Source organism: Scardinius erythrophthalmus (genome assembly GCF_964197995.2).
Source record: "Scardinius erythrophthalmus genome assembly, chromosome: 9".
NCBI lineage: Eukaryota > Metazoa > Chordata > Actinopteri > Cypriniformes > Leuciscidae > Scardinius > Scardinius erythrophthalmus.
In genome coordinates, this window is record NC_138229.1 from 28,098,196 (window position 1) to 28,113,375 (window position 15,180).

Below are 15,180 nucleotides of genomic sequence, written 5' to 3' on the forward strand. Positions count from 1 at the left end.
GCATAAACATAAATACAGAGTTATTCTTTTACTCATCTTGTGTATAAGAACAAATACTTCTGAAAGCACATGGTGAATGCTAACAAAGCAAAACTTTATAGCTTCTGAAATGTTTTGTAATGTGCTGATACCTTTTCATACGTTTATTTTTTTATATCTATTTTATATGAATTATACATTATTCAATGTAAAATTATTTCACTCCACTGCAACTGGGTTTGGTGAATTGTTTAGACTATATGTATGAAGACAGCGGACAGAGGTATTATTAATGCAACACTGTGCTTTACTTTATCTTACTGAATTATCTTACTGACTCACTCACTGCGGAGCATGGTGTTCGGATCCCGGCACTTGTGTCTAATTTAATTTTGGTTCTGTGTCGAGGTTCAGACATTCATGCTCCATGTGTTTGTCTTCTGTTGTTCTCTGGTCTCATGGTGCGAGCGTGCAGTTTCGAGTTTGCTCGGGCCTTTCTTTCTTCGTGTTGTTTTCTGTGTAGCTTGGGGTTCATGTTTATATCGGACACATGCTTTCATGTTGTGATGTTTTGTGTGGACACAAATGGTGAGTGCTCTCATTGGCTGCATGTTTATGTCCTGTTTTGTTTGAGCACATTGTGTTCATTGGCCATGTGCTGGATGATGAATTATATCAGTTTCTTTATATCAGACTTTTCCCATGATCATCCAGTCCCATTCTGAAAACGTTTGAACACTCTAGCTAACTCCAAGCCTGTGTCAAAGCCCTCCACGGACTTTACCATCAGGACCTCCACTCCAGAGTCTGTTCCAGAGAGTGAAATTCCCGAGTCCATTCCAGTGACTGAAATTCCCGAGTCCATTCAAGTGAGTGAAATCTCAGAGTCCGTTCCAGTGAGTGAAATCTCAGTACATTCCAGTGAGTGAAATCTCAGTCCGTTCCAGTGAGTGAAATCTCAGTCCGTTCCAGTGAGTGAAATCTCAGAGTGCGTTCCAGTGAGTGAAATCTCAGTCCATTCCAGTGAGTGAAATCTCAGTCGGTTCCAGTGAGTGAAATCTCAGAGTGCGTTCCAGTGAGTGAAATCTCAGTCCGTTCCAGTGAGTGAAATCTCAGTCCGTTCCAGTGAGTGAAATCTCAGAGTGCGTTCCAGTGAGTGAAATCTCAGTCCATTCCAGTGAGTGAAATCTCAGAGTGCGTTCCAGTGAGTGAAATCTCAGTCCATTCCAGTGAGTGAAATCTCAGAGTCCGTTCCAGTGAGTGAAATCTCAGTCCATTCCAGTGAGTGAAATCTCAGAGTCCGTTCCAGTGAGTGAAATCTCAGTCCATTCCAGTGAGTGAAATCTCAGAGTCCGTTCCAGTGAGTGAAATCTCAGTCCATTCCAGTGAGTGAAATCTCAGAGTCCGTTCCAGTGAGTGAAATCTCAGTCCATTCCAGTGAGTGAAATCTCAGAGTCCGTTCCAGTGAGTGAAATCTCAGTCCGTTCCAGTGAGTGAAATCTCAGTCCGTTCCAGTGAGTGAAATCTCAGAGTCCGATCCAGAGAGTGAAATTCTAAAGCAAGCTCTTCCTGTTGGTTTGGGAATGATCGAAGAGGGGGTCCTTTCACTATAAGTTGCAGTTGCTATGTGTGTCTAGGCCAGATACATATCCGCTCTGACCCATGAGCCCACTCCAGAGTCCGCTCCAGCCCATGAGCCCGTTCCAAAGTCCGCTAAAGCCCATGATCCCGCTCCAGCTAATGAGCTTGCTCCAGCCCCAGAGCCCAGTCATGAGCCCGCTCCAGTCACAAGCCCGCTCCAGCCCCAGAGCCCATTCACGAGCCCGCTACAGCCCCAGAGCCCAGTCACAAGCCCGCTCCAGCCCCAGAGCCCAGTCACAAGCCCGCTCCAGCCCCAGAGCCCAGTCACGAGCCCGCTACAGTCATGAGCCCGCTCCAGCCCCAGAGCCCAGTCACGAGCCCACTACAGTCATGAGCCCGCTCCAGCCTCAGAGCCCAGTCATGAGCCCGCTCCAGCCCCAGAGCCCAGTCATGAGCCCGCTCCAGCCCCAGAGCCCAGTCATGAGCCTGCTCCAGCCCCAGAGCCCAGTCATGAGCCCGCTCCAGCCCCAGAGCCCAGTCATGAGCCCGCTCCAGCCCCAGAGCCCAGTCATGAGCCCGCTCCAGCCCCAGAGCCCAGTCATGAGCCCGCTCCAGCCCCAGAGCCCAGTCATGAGCCCGCTCCAGCCCCAGAGCCCAGTCATGAGCCCGCTCCAGCCCCAGAGCTCAGTCACGAGCCCGCTCCAGCCCCAGAGCCCATTCACGAGCCCGCTCCAGCCCCAGAGCCCATTCACGAGCCCGCTCCAGCCCCAGAGCCCAGTCACGAGCCCGCTCCAGCCCCAGAGCCCAGTCATGAGCCCGCTCCAGCCCCAGAGCCCAGTCACGAGCCCGCTCCAGCCCCAGAGCCCAGTCACGAGCCCGCTCCAGCCCCAGAGCCCAGTCATGAGCCCGCTACAGTCATGACCCCGCTCCAGCCCCAGAGCCCAGTCACGAGCCCGCTCCAGCTCAAGAGCCCAGTTACGAGCTGCTTCAGTCACGAGCCCGCTCCAGCCCCAGAGCCCTGTCACGAGCCCGCTCCAGCCCCAGAGCCCAGTCACAAGCTGCTCCAGTCACAAGCCCGCTCCAGCCCCAGAGCCCAGTCACAAGCCGCTCCAGCCCAAGAGCCCAGTTACGAGTTGCTTCAGTCACAAGCCCGCTCCAGTCACGAGCCCGCTCCAGCCCATGAGTCTGCACCAGAGTCCGCTCCTACCCCAGAAGAGCTTGACCAGGAGGCCACTCAAGCCCCAAAACATTTTTTTTTTGTCAAGTAAAATGTCCTCACCTCATGTCTTCATCCACACCCTGACAGGAGGTTTCTGAAATACAGACCCTATTGAATATAATCCAGCTTTTCTAAAATCATGCCAGTAGTTAACCTCTTAACATGTTTTGTTTTAGCACATCTGCCAAGTCTGCCAAACTTAAGTCTGTGCTCCAAAGTATTCAAGATTTATAACAATTTAAGTTGGAAATTCCATTTTGGGGTCTATGCTCCAAAAATGGGACTTAAATTTGATGTTTAACATCTGCCGTTTAGATACAGTCCCTGTCAGCTTTGTCAAACATTTGTAATGACATACTGTTTTTACTGTGACGGACCGACAAATGATAGTCAACTCTAACATCAGGCTGATTAAGCACAGTACCACAATAACATTATAACATTAATGTAATCAGTTGCATTACAATACTTGATTTAATAGTGGTAGATGAATGTTTTTGAAAGCATATTTTATATTTTTCAAAGAGAGATACTAACTAAAAACATTAATTATACAACACTGCTTATACAACTTCTTTTCAACAGATGAAGAGATCAGGATAGTGTGTGTGTGTGGTTTAGCTATGGGGACAAAATGTCCCACAAAGATGGCAATAGCAGAAATCCTTGAGTGACATTTTTTGGTCCCCATGAAGAAATTATAAATCAATAATTTCAAAGTGATTGTTTTGAAAATCTACAAATGCAGAAAGTTTTCTCCTCTATCACATTCAAGAAATGGTATACAGTGTCACACTGCCCCCTGGCCAAGTAAGGTAGTAATAACTTTGCAAAAAGCCTCTTATCAACATATTTCACAACCTTCCACCTTATATAAGTTATATAGATTATTTTTATGTCAGTTAAAATTTTTATGTTTAATATTTTCAATGTTTAATTTTTATAGTTTTATGTCAATTTTGTGTCTGTGGGCTAACCTTCTTTATAGACACATTATAGACGCATTTTTGGCTTAATTTAAAGTTGTTGTTTTTTTGTTTTTTTTTAAGTAACGCTTTTGAACTTAAGGCATTTGGATAAAAAAAACTGTGCAGGTCAGCCAACAACAAGAAGGGGATCTAATTGCAGCAATCAGGGCTGTCGCTGTAGGAGTGAAAGGTGGTGTAGATTCTAGGGGCCCATGGCTCTCGGGGGCCCCCACACTATTTTGGTAGAGGGGGACCACATAACCTAACCCCCTTCCCTGGAATGGGATTCTGAGGGGGGCCCTCAGAATTTTTTGTGTTTTGGCTGTTCATTTACACTGTTCATTTTTGGGGGCCTGAAAACAAGTGAAAGTTTTTGAGTGCAAGTTTTCAAAGTGCAAGTTTTTGAAAACGATACCGTTATCGTCACAGTGTGAAGTACAAAAATGAGAATTTGTGAAAACGGCAAAGTCATGCACATGCGTATTACGTGTTCAGTAATATGCATAAGCGTGTAGTTTTTCTTTACAAAGTGCCGTTGCCAACTACTGGCCTGGCAGCAGAATACAGCAGTTTTAGTCTTTTTCACTGATCCGTGTGAACGGGGATCGTTTTGACAACGTTGTCATCTTTACGTGAAAAAAGGAAAGGAAACACTTCCATCGTTGTTGTGTAAAACGTACCCTTAAAGTCCTACAGAAAAACAGAGCAAAACTAAACCCTGACAGACACTTTAGGAAGGAAGTTATTTAAACCACAATACACCCTATAACCATATGAAAGCTTATTTTCGCTTCAGAGTAAAAAAAAAAAAAAAAAAGGTAATAGCGAGGTCTTAAGTATGATATAAAAACTAAATAATAAAAAAAAATTTTGCCTTTTAGGTTTCCATTTATTCTGCAGTTTTCATTTTGATTGATGTAATCTAAAATTGGACTGCATTGTCAAAACTGGAGAAATAATCTGTTTTGTGGTAATTATGCAGCATAATTGAGATTTCCTCATGATAGAAAACATAGGTAGACTTGCATTAGCCTTCCTCTCTGGTGAGCATCTGTTTGAAATCACCTTCTCTACTGAGATCTAAAGTCAGACATATATATTTATAGAGGCAAAAAACATGCATGAAAAAATAACCCAATAAAAAGATCATTTTTTTATCTGGAAAAAAAAAAAGCAAGTCTAAATCTCCCATAATGTGAGATGAATGTTGTAATTCAGACTATTTTGTATTCTCTTTTACAAAATATGTTTTCTATTAGGCCTACATATGGGTGAATATAGTGCACTTTAAAAGTGTTTTATGCAGCTCCAATATTAACTGTTTAAAATCAACAACTGCACAAATGACTTGACCAGAGAAAATGTGGAAGTGAATGCTGTTAATATTTGTTCTCTTTCACACCATTGTCTATAAATATTTATCTGAATCTATGATGGTATATTTTTAATTTAAAGTACATGCACACATGCACATACAAGATTTTAGTATTTGCACAAGGAAAAGATAAATAAAACTTGGTCTGGATTTAAGAAGTGTTTTTGCAGTTGGTCTAACTGTGTCTATGCTGAAAGCAACGTAAACATGGCAGTCAACATTTATGGAATTTAAGCTGAATGTCACTTCAAAATATTTATCGTTTTGTTTTTAAATATATTTCCAAACACTGTAATCATGCAGAGGATTTGGCCTGAACTATAAATTTGTTCTCAGGTAGCCATTTTTAGATAACAAATTATTGTTAAACAATTTACAAATGCTACTGTAAGGGCAGCATTTACACAAGAAAATAAACTTTGTATTGTAATATCAGGTGATATTTAAAATGTTATAAAAATTAAATTACATAAGGGAAACCAGGATTTGTTGTCATACCTTTTACTGCAGTGAATATTTCTCATGATCTTTTTTTTTAAGTCAACAAAAGCTACAAAAGGCATTTAAACTTTTTCACTATATTGCCCAAAAATAATGGGAACCTGCAGTATAATTAAAAATGTTTATTCTGAATGAATATAGTAAAACAGGTCCTATAGAAAATATATTAAGAATTTTAGTTGGAGAACATAATTATTAGCCATATTCTAAAGTTTTTAAATAGGTTTCAAACAAAACCATTGCTGAAAACTGAAAACCTCAGATTTAGGAGTCAATACTGAAGTTGTATTATATTGTAGTATCTCTAGAGTCAACCACGAAGATGTTGAAAGAAAATACATAATGTAGGCTAAAACTGTTATTAGGCCTATTAAAAAACAAAACAAAAAAACACCAATTACATCTTAAGTCAGTCGAACACAACCACATGACCCCATGGCCTGGATGGAGACCGTGTACTGTAGACCAGTCGACCGGTTCCTGTACGATAGTCCATTCCGCGTTTTGCAGAAATTCTGTGCGTGTTAAAAAAAAAAAAAAAAAAAGTCGCCTCACCTGCTGAGCGCTCCAACATATCACTCCGCAGGGTCAGTTTATATTATTTTTATTTTACACTGGCGTTTGTAAACAGACTCATGTGTTAATTAAAAATACATTCTAATGTTATTATGAAGGATTATGGTGTGCACTTCTAAATGAGAAGGTGTCGTTCCTTTGAGTGCCGTGCCTAATGTTGTGGCACTATTTAGCATGGTGTCGCTCTCACAGTGCGTGATTCGGTTACACTCAAATATGGCTACCATGGAGTGCAAGCTACAACTTTAATATTTGTACTAATGCAGAAATGTAACGTTTTATTTCATTCCCCGTTCTACAGCCGCATCTAATTGTCGACTTTTACGTGTACACATTGTGAATACCCAGGCAAGGATACCATCTCGATGGGTTTAGCGTTATTAAAGTATAGCTCGAAATTTGCAGCTTGCTCCCCGAGCTGATCGAAATCGTCAGGATTGAAAGCTTGAAAGCGAAATCTGCTTTCGGTTTTCCCTCATTTGGGGATATTTTTTGGCTGTATTTCTCCGAATGTGTCCAAAGATCGGCTCCTGTCATCGCCTCGCAGGAGCTCAGATAGCGGTCGGTATGGCTTGTTTTCGGATGAGGGATGTAACCCGCGAGGATTTGGCGATGTGGGATGAAGCGGAATAAAGAAAAGTGATCCGTTCGAACCGAAGGAAAGCGGATGCGTTCTGCCTATGGATTAAACATTATAGTTTTTCTGTGGATTTTACTGGAATTCGTGTACAATATCGCCGAAGATATCGCTTTGTCACGCTGGCTTATTTTCCAGAGGAATAGTGGTGTATTCCTCCCCAACCCCCCAGCGCCATCCACAAACACTAAACAAAAGTACTATATGTCACGTATATGACGGTTCTTGTCATGAAGGAAATAAATAAAAATTGCTAGGGTCGAAGAGGTAAGTAAATATCGATCGACGAGTGTGTTGTGTGTGTTTCTCGGCACCATTTGCGAGTGCTTTTGTCGTTTCTGTCGCCTTTCTGCATGCGAACACTTGATTTCGACCGAGTGTGCAGCTTTTCTTCTTGTACTCTCGCTAGTCTCCCAATTACCTCTAAAATCATAAAAAGGTGTTTAAAAACGTCCTGCATCTTTACTGTCCACTGCCTTTAATGGTCCGTTATATGATTCCTGCATGGATAGGTGACTCCAAGCTTGAGTAATGTTTCCAAGTTAATCAGCCGGGCTGCAAGGCCTCTACTGTATCCACTTATAGCCTTTCTTGCGCATTTACAGTCATCTTTCCACTGTAACACCATCACATCTAAGTTGACACTACATTGCACGCGATGATCATCTGCCGAGCGAAAAATTTTGGACAGCACCGATACTTTGTATGCAGGTAGGTTTAGCCTTTGGACTACCCTAAAGAGTGCAAATCCGCCTCTCTCATTTAAAGTCGCCGGCTTGTCCTTGTTTTTTACCAATTTATATAAAAAAGTATTAAGTAGGAAAACCGTATGAGTATTTCATGGCATGATGGTATTATTGGCACCCTGCGTATGTAAGGCTCTGAAACACAAAGCTCTGGAGACAACTGAACAAAGGCAAAAAGCTGGACATGCCCCCTCATGTGAAGAAGCACTTGCTTTGTGTGCTTCTGCTGTTTCAGTACGGCTATCCCTTGGTTCCTGTATGTGTTATTTAATAATTTCCATATATATATACTCTCTGTATAACTTCAAAAGAAGTCCTCTATACGAGGCTTAGACATTTTTCATAATTTCAGGTAGATTGTGGCTGTTTGTTTTTCCTTAGCTTACCCTTAAAATTACTATTGTTGGTGTAACAGTTGAGTCATATTAAATAATTTTTTGTTTGAATTTAACTAGTTAGATCAGATGTTATCACATCAAGTACATTTTTATGCTACTTAGAAAAATGTGTACATTATAGTTTAGAGGGTTATGTAGATCTCTAATAACCCTGATGGTAAATAGCAAAATAGCAGGAGGATCAAGTGTGAACAGCAAGTATGCAGTTATATGACCCAAACATAATGCACATGTGAATGCATTAGCTGGTGTTGCTACCATGTTTGTTAGAAACACCTGTTCATTATCCGTCTGATTAACAGAAAACTTTGTTGCTTGTAGAGATGCATTTGCAAACTACATTTCTCAAAATGAATCCAAAGACATTTATAATTTTGTACAGCTGCGGTTTAATTGAGTGAACAGACGGAATGATCCAGAGTCTCTCTTTTTGTAAGCTTTAACCTTTTAATTTACTGTACTCTTATTTAATCTTTATAATTCCCTTGCAATACCTCCACCATACTCTTTCCTAGAAGGTTAAGGAAAAATCCTTTACCCTTGCAGATGTTAACCGTGGGCTGATGTTGACTATGGACTCAGACTTCAGATCCATATGTTGATACTTTCTTTTCTGTTAAAGAAAATGGAGTTTTGTTCATGTCTCATTTGCTTTTAGTTGACCAAATAAACATTTAGCAGATGTATGCATTTCTAGTGTTTTTCTTCTGTGAAAAAGTATGATGAGTCATGTTGCACACAAGGGCGCATCCAAATGTTTGTCCAATCAAATGCACTCTAGAATGATAATGTCCCTCCCCTAATATTGCCTACATTTGGCTAGCAATAGCATGTAGCAAATAATACTTCTCAGCTGTGACTTAAACTAAAGCCTATTGGCTGTTTTGTTTGTTTTCTTCAATATGCCCTCCCCCAGCTTCCAGTTTCAATCAGAAATCTATATAATAAAATAAAAAAACACTTGCCAAGCCATTTCATAAGGTTTTTAAATGGCCACCACAGACAATGTGTATGTACACAATAATGGTAATGCACACGGCCTCATTGAAGGCTTGACTCAACCATGTGAGGTCTAATTGTTTACTCAAGGCAGGATACAATGAGCGCAACCCAGGGAGGGATCCCACGTAGTTCCCGGAAAAGACAGCATCCCGTTGGCAATATGCCTTGTCAGCTGAGTGGACAGGTTGGCAGAAGCACCACGCAGAGCAGGCGCAAGGGTCAGCACTGGGGATCCGGCAGAGCAACAACTAACAATGTGCACAACATTCAGAAAGACTACAACAACACAACCAAAACATTGGTCCGTCAGTCTGTCACTTTCAACTGAGTTGTTTAATTTTTATTGGATTGTGAAGTCCGATGCTGTGCTAATATGCCACAAGTCAAAAACATTAAGTAGATGATGAAAAATATGAAAAAAAATATTTGCCCCTCTTAAATTGAGGTGGAAATGTTACTAAAAGCGTGTCTAGTGTAACAAAAAGCGTAATAGCATTGTGTGGATTGATTTTTATTGGAATGAATAAAGTGTGCTGACTCTTGTTTTGAATTTGTATGGAACTTTTGCTGAGTTGTGAGTTAGACTCCACAGTCCACACTATGAGCAAATTATACAAGTGTATTAAAATACAGTTTTAGTATTAACCTCAGGGATTATTTTCTCCTCCGGCATTGCCAGGTTTTTAATAAAATCAGAATTAAAACCTCACTGGTTGGAGAATGTGTTTTGAAGGTGTAAATTGCTGCAAAGCTGGAAAACTTGCTGTGTTGAAAGCTTTCCTGGAAATGTACAATTTTGTCAGCCTACAGGATAGCTGACATGCATGATGTTATAAACTTATTTGTAAAAATAATGTATGTGTTCACATCTCTTTCACAGAATGTCATCAGAGGAGAAAAGTCTGGACCCCTCTGACAAAGGACCCTCGCCACCTCCTAGCAGCTCTGGGGCCACTCCCACTGGAAGTCCGGCCCCCACGGATAAGCGGCCCCGGGGCCGCCCTCGCAAGGACGCATTATCCACGGCAACAACACTTCCATCTGTGCCCAGACAGAGAAAGAAGTAAGTTCAATTAAACTTCTGGGGTGCTGTTTTTATTAGTCTGAATAGCAATTTAAATGTATTTAGAAAGAAATGTTGATTATTGGTCTTATAAGATAAGAATCTTATGAAATTCATCCAGTTGGTCTAACTCTGTGCCTATGCTGGGAGCAACGTGAACTTGGCTGTCAACATTAATGGCATTTAAGCTGCGTGTCACTTTTTATCAACCACGGACCAATCAGTTTTGAGTTTGTGTGTCCCATTTAAAAAAAAAAAAATGGAAATCCGTTGGTGTAAAATAAAATAGGTTAGTTTTTAAAGTAAAAAAATGACCAAAAATACCATAAATAGTGTGTGTTATGTACCAGCATGGAGCAAGGTGGTTGAAGGCGAGGGGTTGAAAGGCGAAACATTGCTGACATTATTTATTTTTTATTGAATAATTATTTTTCCATTAAGATGACCTTCCTGTCAACTAATGCTGACTTAAACTTAAAATCTTCAATAGACATCAATGATTTAATAATACTGTTTAAACTAATCACAAAACAAAGACATTTTCATTCTGTACATAATTTTGAGTTGCTAAATTCACTTGTAGCATTGAAATGGACTGATTTTGTGTGTATGTGTGTATTTTTTATTTTTAGTTATTCTCAATATTGGTGCATGCATAGTCTGCATACCTAGCAGTGTTAGCAGTGCAGCACATCTTGAAGAAAAACTGAAATCGAATGCACTGTTTTATGCCACGATGGGCGCTTTCCATGATAGACGTCTTTGTTGATTTATAATGGGAACATTCTAGTTTTGATGCACCGCTCATGTCCAGGGTAGGCATGGTGTAAAATTTTGATTCATGAAAAGCCTTCCTCCTATGCGAGACGCAATGCATTTGACCAATTTAGCTTCATGGACACATGGCAGTGGAGGTCTCCTCATCTGCTCTGATATCTCTCTCTGACAGGCCGCTTTAAATTATGGTGCGTTGAATTAACCCCTCTAAGCCCTTCAGCTATTTACCCATAGAACACATTAAAGAGAAGCACCTGTTTGCCTGACTGGCATATTGATCCAGGATGGGACTTTAGGCTAACCAGAATCCATTGAATGTACAGAAGCAGTTTTTGAACGGTAATCCTGGCAGACTTCCTCTGTTTCACAACTGCATTTGAGAAGAGTATGTGCATCTTTCTTGACTCAGATAACTGTCTAAATGGAGGGGAGGTGCTTGGCATTTTTCCTGAGGGGATTAATTATATAGGAGTCTTTTAAATGAAAAGCACAGGTGCCTCTGTCAGCTTAGGAGCTTTACTATGACTGTGTAAGGTGTGAATGTCTGTGGGACGGTCTGATGCAAGGTGCTTTCGTTAATAGATCTCACAAAATCATTTTCTTCAAAAGAAGAAACTACCTACTACCTTCCATTCAAATGTCTACAAACTGTTGATTTGCTATGGTTCTTGCTTAAAACAGTTGAAATAACAAGATTTGGGCTTTTTCTGAAGACATTGCTAGTGTTAGTGCATCATAACTGTCCGCTCGTGTATCTTTTGGTTGTTTATGACACGATTTGTAAATGTTTTTGAAAGAAGTCTCTTATGCTCACTGAAGGGCCCTACACACCGGGGCGAATATCGGCTCGCGTTATTCGCCAGCGTTTTTCAACGCGTTTTTTGTGTTCACACCCAAGCGATTTTCGCTGACGATGAGCCGAGTGAACATGCAAATTCATTCCCTGACATTAGATGGCGCTTAATGTAAAACAGAAACCACTCCATAACAGTTCTCTTTTATCAAGATTTTTGTAGTCGCTGTCGCGTTTGTCATATAGTTCTTTATGTTCCGACACCAACGAGACCAGCAGCTCTACAATCATCTTGCCTTGCATCTTCCTCGTCTTATTTCTTCCCGGCAGTGTAGACGCTACTTGGTGTATATCTTCTTCGCCATTACGTATGTGTGCTCGGCAAGACCGTTTTGTGTTTGAGCGCCCCCAAGTTGTGTTTAACTGTAACTTCAGAAGCTCCAGACACGTGAACAAAAGCGCCAATCTCATTGGTCGGATAGTTTTTGTCGCGGCGCGTCAAACCAAAAAAACAAACCCGAGGCGTTTTTTAAAAAATGACGCTTTTACGCGTGGCGTTTTTCGCGCCGGTGTGCACACTCACATTGGCGCCCTTTGTTTAGTCACGAGGCGTTAAACGTCGGCGAATATCGTGCGCGAAATTCGTCCCGGTGTGAACAGGCCTTGAGGCTGCATTTTTTTTTAACAAAATACAGTAAAAAGAGAAATACTGCTTAAATACTGTTTTTCTATTTTAATATATTTAAAAATGTAATTTATTCCAGTAATTTATAATTTTCTGCATTATTACTCCAGGAATTATTACTCCAGATCCACATGATCCTTCAGAAATCATTCTAAAATGCTGATTTGGTGCTTATTTCTTATTATTATCAACGTGGAAAACATTTGTGCTTCTTAATATTGTTGTGGAAACTGTGACATAATTTTTTTTTTATAATTATATGTAACATTATAAATGTATTTATGTATGTAGACATTTTAAATGGTAGTGTATTATTATAGAATTCATGTGGTCACATCACCACAGTTGTGCTTATGCCAGCTATTTTACATCGACATTTAAATATGGCTAATTTCAAATATTCATTAATATTTTTTGTGAAAGTCTTTCATAAATGTGAAGATGTCGACTTGTGCTTGGTGTCCATCAACTTCCAAATAAAAGAAACTAAAAGATAATAAAAAATAAGGACATTTTATTTGGAAAGTCAGGGGTGTCTATACAGCATTTTTCACAAATTTTTTTTACAGAAAGCATTTTTACAGAAAAGCATCTCTAAATATCTTGAATGTCTTTGGCTGCATTTACATTACATGGTTCAAATGACCCAATTCCATTTGTTCCTCCCATGTGGCACAGATCGGATATGACCCACGAACGTGTAAGCAGAAAAAAAGCACATTGTTTTCTGATATTCTCAGATCGGTTTCAGGCCTCATTCATATGTGGAAATAAACCTGATGTGAATCGGATACGTGCATTTACGTTTGCCATGAAAGCAGACATATTGGATAATCCCTTGCCAATGCCAGTCACATGTCATTGAAAAAGCGCATTGGGCATCAAGACCTGCAGTGTAAATGCGGCCTTGCAGGAAAAACATGGCTTTAATGCTTTGTGAAGTTTTTAATTAAATTGATCACTTAAAAGAAATTATAATTCATGGTTATATAATACATTCAAAAATGGGTTACATTTCCAACAAAAATCAGTGAAGAGTGATATATACCCTAACTTAAATAAAACATACCACCCATTCATACCTGAGAAAAAGCTGCCACCATGATGCTATGGTGTTGTTGGTGGTTACTATGCAGTTGCTAAGGTAATACGAGGCTGATGTTTTGTTTACTAGCCTAAGACAACAGATACAACCCTAAAGAATAAAATTCCACATTCAGTGTAAGTCTATGGGGTTTTTCACTTGTCCGCCAAGAAGTCTGATCACTTAGAAAAATAATAGCATACCTCTCCTCAACAAACCACATTATTTGAGGTATCATCCATGTCTCTACCACAAACAATACAGGACAAATGTTATTGGTTTGTTCAAATCCTAATAGAAATAGCGAGGCTTCCCTTGGCAAACACCGGAATTCTTCAGTTTATTGTTTTCCATTCTCTTTTGTTGCGTACTTCAGTTTAGTGTTTCTCTAAGGATTTAATTGAATTTGGTCCCATATTTTTGAAAGAAAACCATTGGATCGGTTTGCTTCACAGAATCCAGTCTTTGAAATCCATTCCATAAAACTCCACTCCAGATTTTATACTGTAGTTGTGTGTTGGCTCTACTTTCTAAAACAGATCTCTCTCTCTCTCTCTCTCTCTCTCTCTCTCTCTCTCTCTCTCTCTCTCTCTCTCTCTCTCTCTCTCTCTCTCTCTCTCTCTCTCTCTCTCTCTCTCTCTCTCTCTCTCTCTCTCTCTTTCTCTCTTTCTATGGTGGGATCATGGGGATAAGTTATAGGTCTCTGGGCTTGGGGGTTGGGTGCCGAGCATGCCTAAATGGACCATGCAGTTTCTATGTTCTCTTTTTTTCTTTTTGCAAAAGCATAGACCAATACCAATGTGTATGTATATTTACACAAATATGCTTAATCTTAAACGTGTGTGCAGAACGATTTTTATTTTACCTGTGACATTTGATGCTTTGCAGAGCCAATACAGGATTTTAAAGCAAACAACGTCAGCATTACGTAGTGACACATGACTGGCAATTGCAGGTGGACACTAGATGACATCACAGCTGTCAGTCCTAAATGAGACCAGGGTCTAGTTTTATAAATTTGTACCTATATTTTGCTGCATCAGCCATCAGCATTGTCATGATGTCATATTCTTAATTAAATTTTTGTCTAGTTGAATTTGCTGTTTCACATATGGAAGTATGGAAGTAATATTGTTTGTGAATGGCTTTTCCTGTTGACTTTATTGTTCCATTCGTCTATATCAGTAAAGACTGTTCATAAGTAGGACATTTTCATGTTCCCTCATCCAGACGGAGAAGATGTTTGGCTGTCTGGGAATTGTGATGCATATTTAATCCTCTGTCTACTACAGAGGCCTACTAAGTCATCTTGGGGTTGGGCGTTAACACAATTTATTTCTATGGTACCTCCATCCAAACGATTTGAATAGCTGAAAGAGATTTACTCTAAAGGTACACATACCAAACCAATCGAATCGATCCTAAAGTGCATTATGAATGACAGATTAATGACCTGTCAGAATAGTATCATCTTCATTGTGTGTTACAAGGGTATGCTAAATTAGCATGTTTGTGTTATATGTGTACTAAATGATTTCTTCTTGAAATCATAAAGGGCAAGCTACTGGCTACCTTGGTGCTCAGGTTACAATGTAACCTTTGTGGCCTGACAAGTGACATTTTGAAGACACATTGAGCTCAGACTGTGTACACTTTGTTCAGGTATAGCTGCCCACTGCTCTGAGTGTGTGTGTCCACGCTTTGCAGTGTGTGTGTGTGTTCACTAATCACTGCTGCTAATGTGTGTACACTAATTTGGATGGGTGAAATGCAGAGGATAAATTCCGAGGATGGGT

General features: G+C 40.2%; 1 protein-coding gene across 9 annotated transcripts in view; it reads left to right on the forward strand.

Moving 5' to 3' along the window:
- Nucleotides 1-6,389: 6,389 nt before the first annotated feature.
- kmt2cb (lysine (K)-specific methyltransferase 2Cb) overlaps nt 6,390-15,180 on the forward strand; it is a 100,550-nt gene continuing 91,759 nt past the window's right edge. For all 9 annotated transcript variants that reach the window (XM_081375412.1, XM_081375415.1, XM_081375414.1 and 6 more), the window contains exons 1-2: nt 6,390-7,103; nt 9,863-10,045. In XM_081375412.1, the coding sequence (XP_081231538.1) occupies nt 9,864-10,045 (182 nt within the window). In that variant the 5' untranslated portion in view covers nt 6,390-7,103; nt 9,863. The remainder of the gene's footprint in view (nt 7,104-9,862; nt 10,046-15,180) is intronic.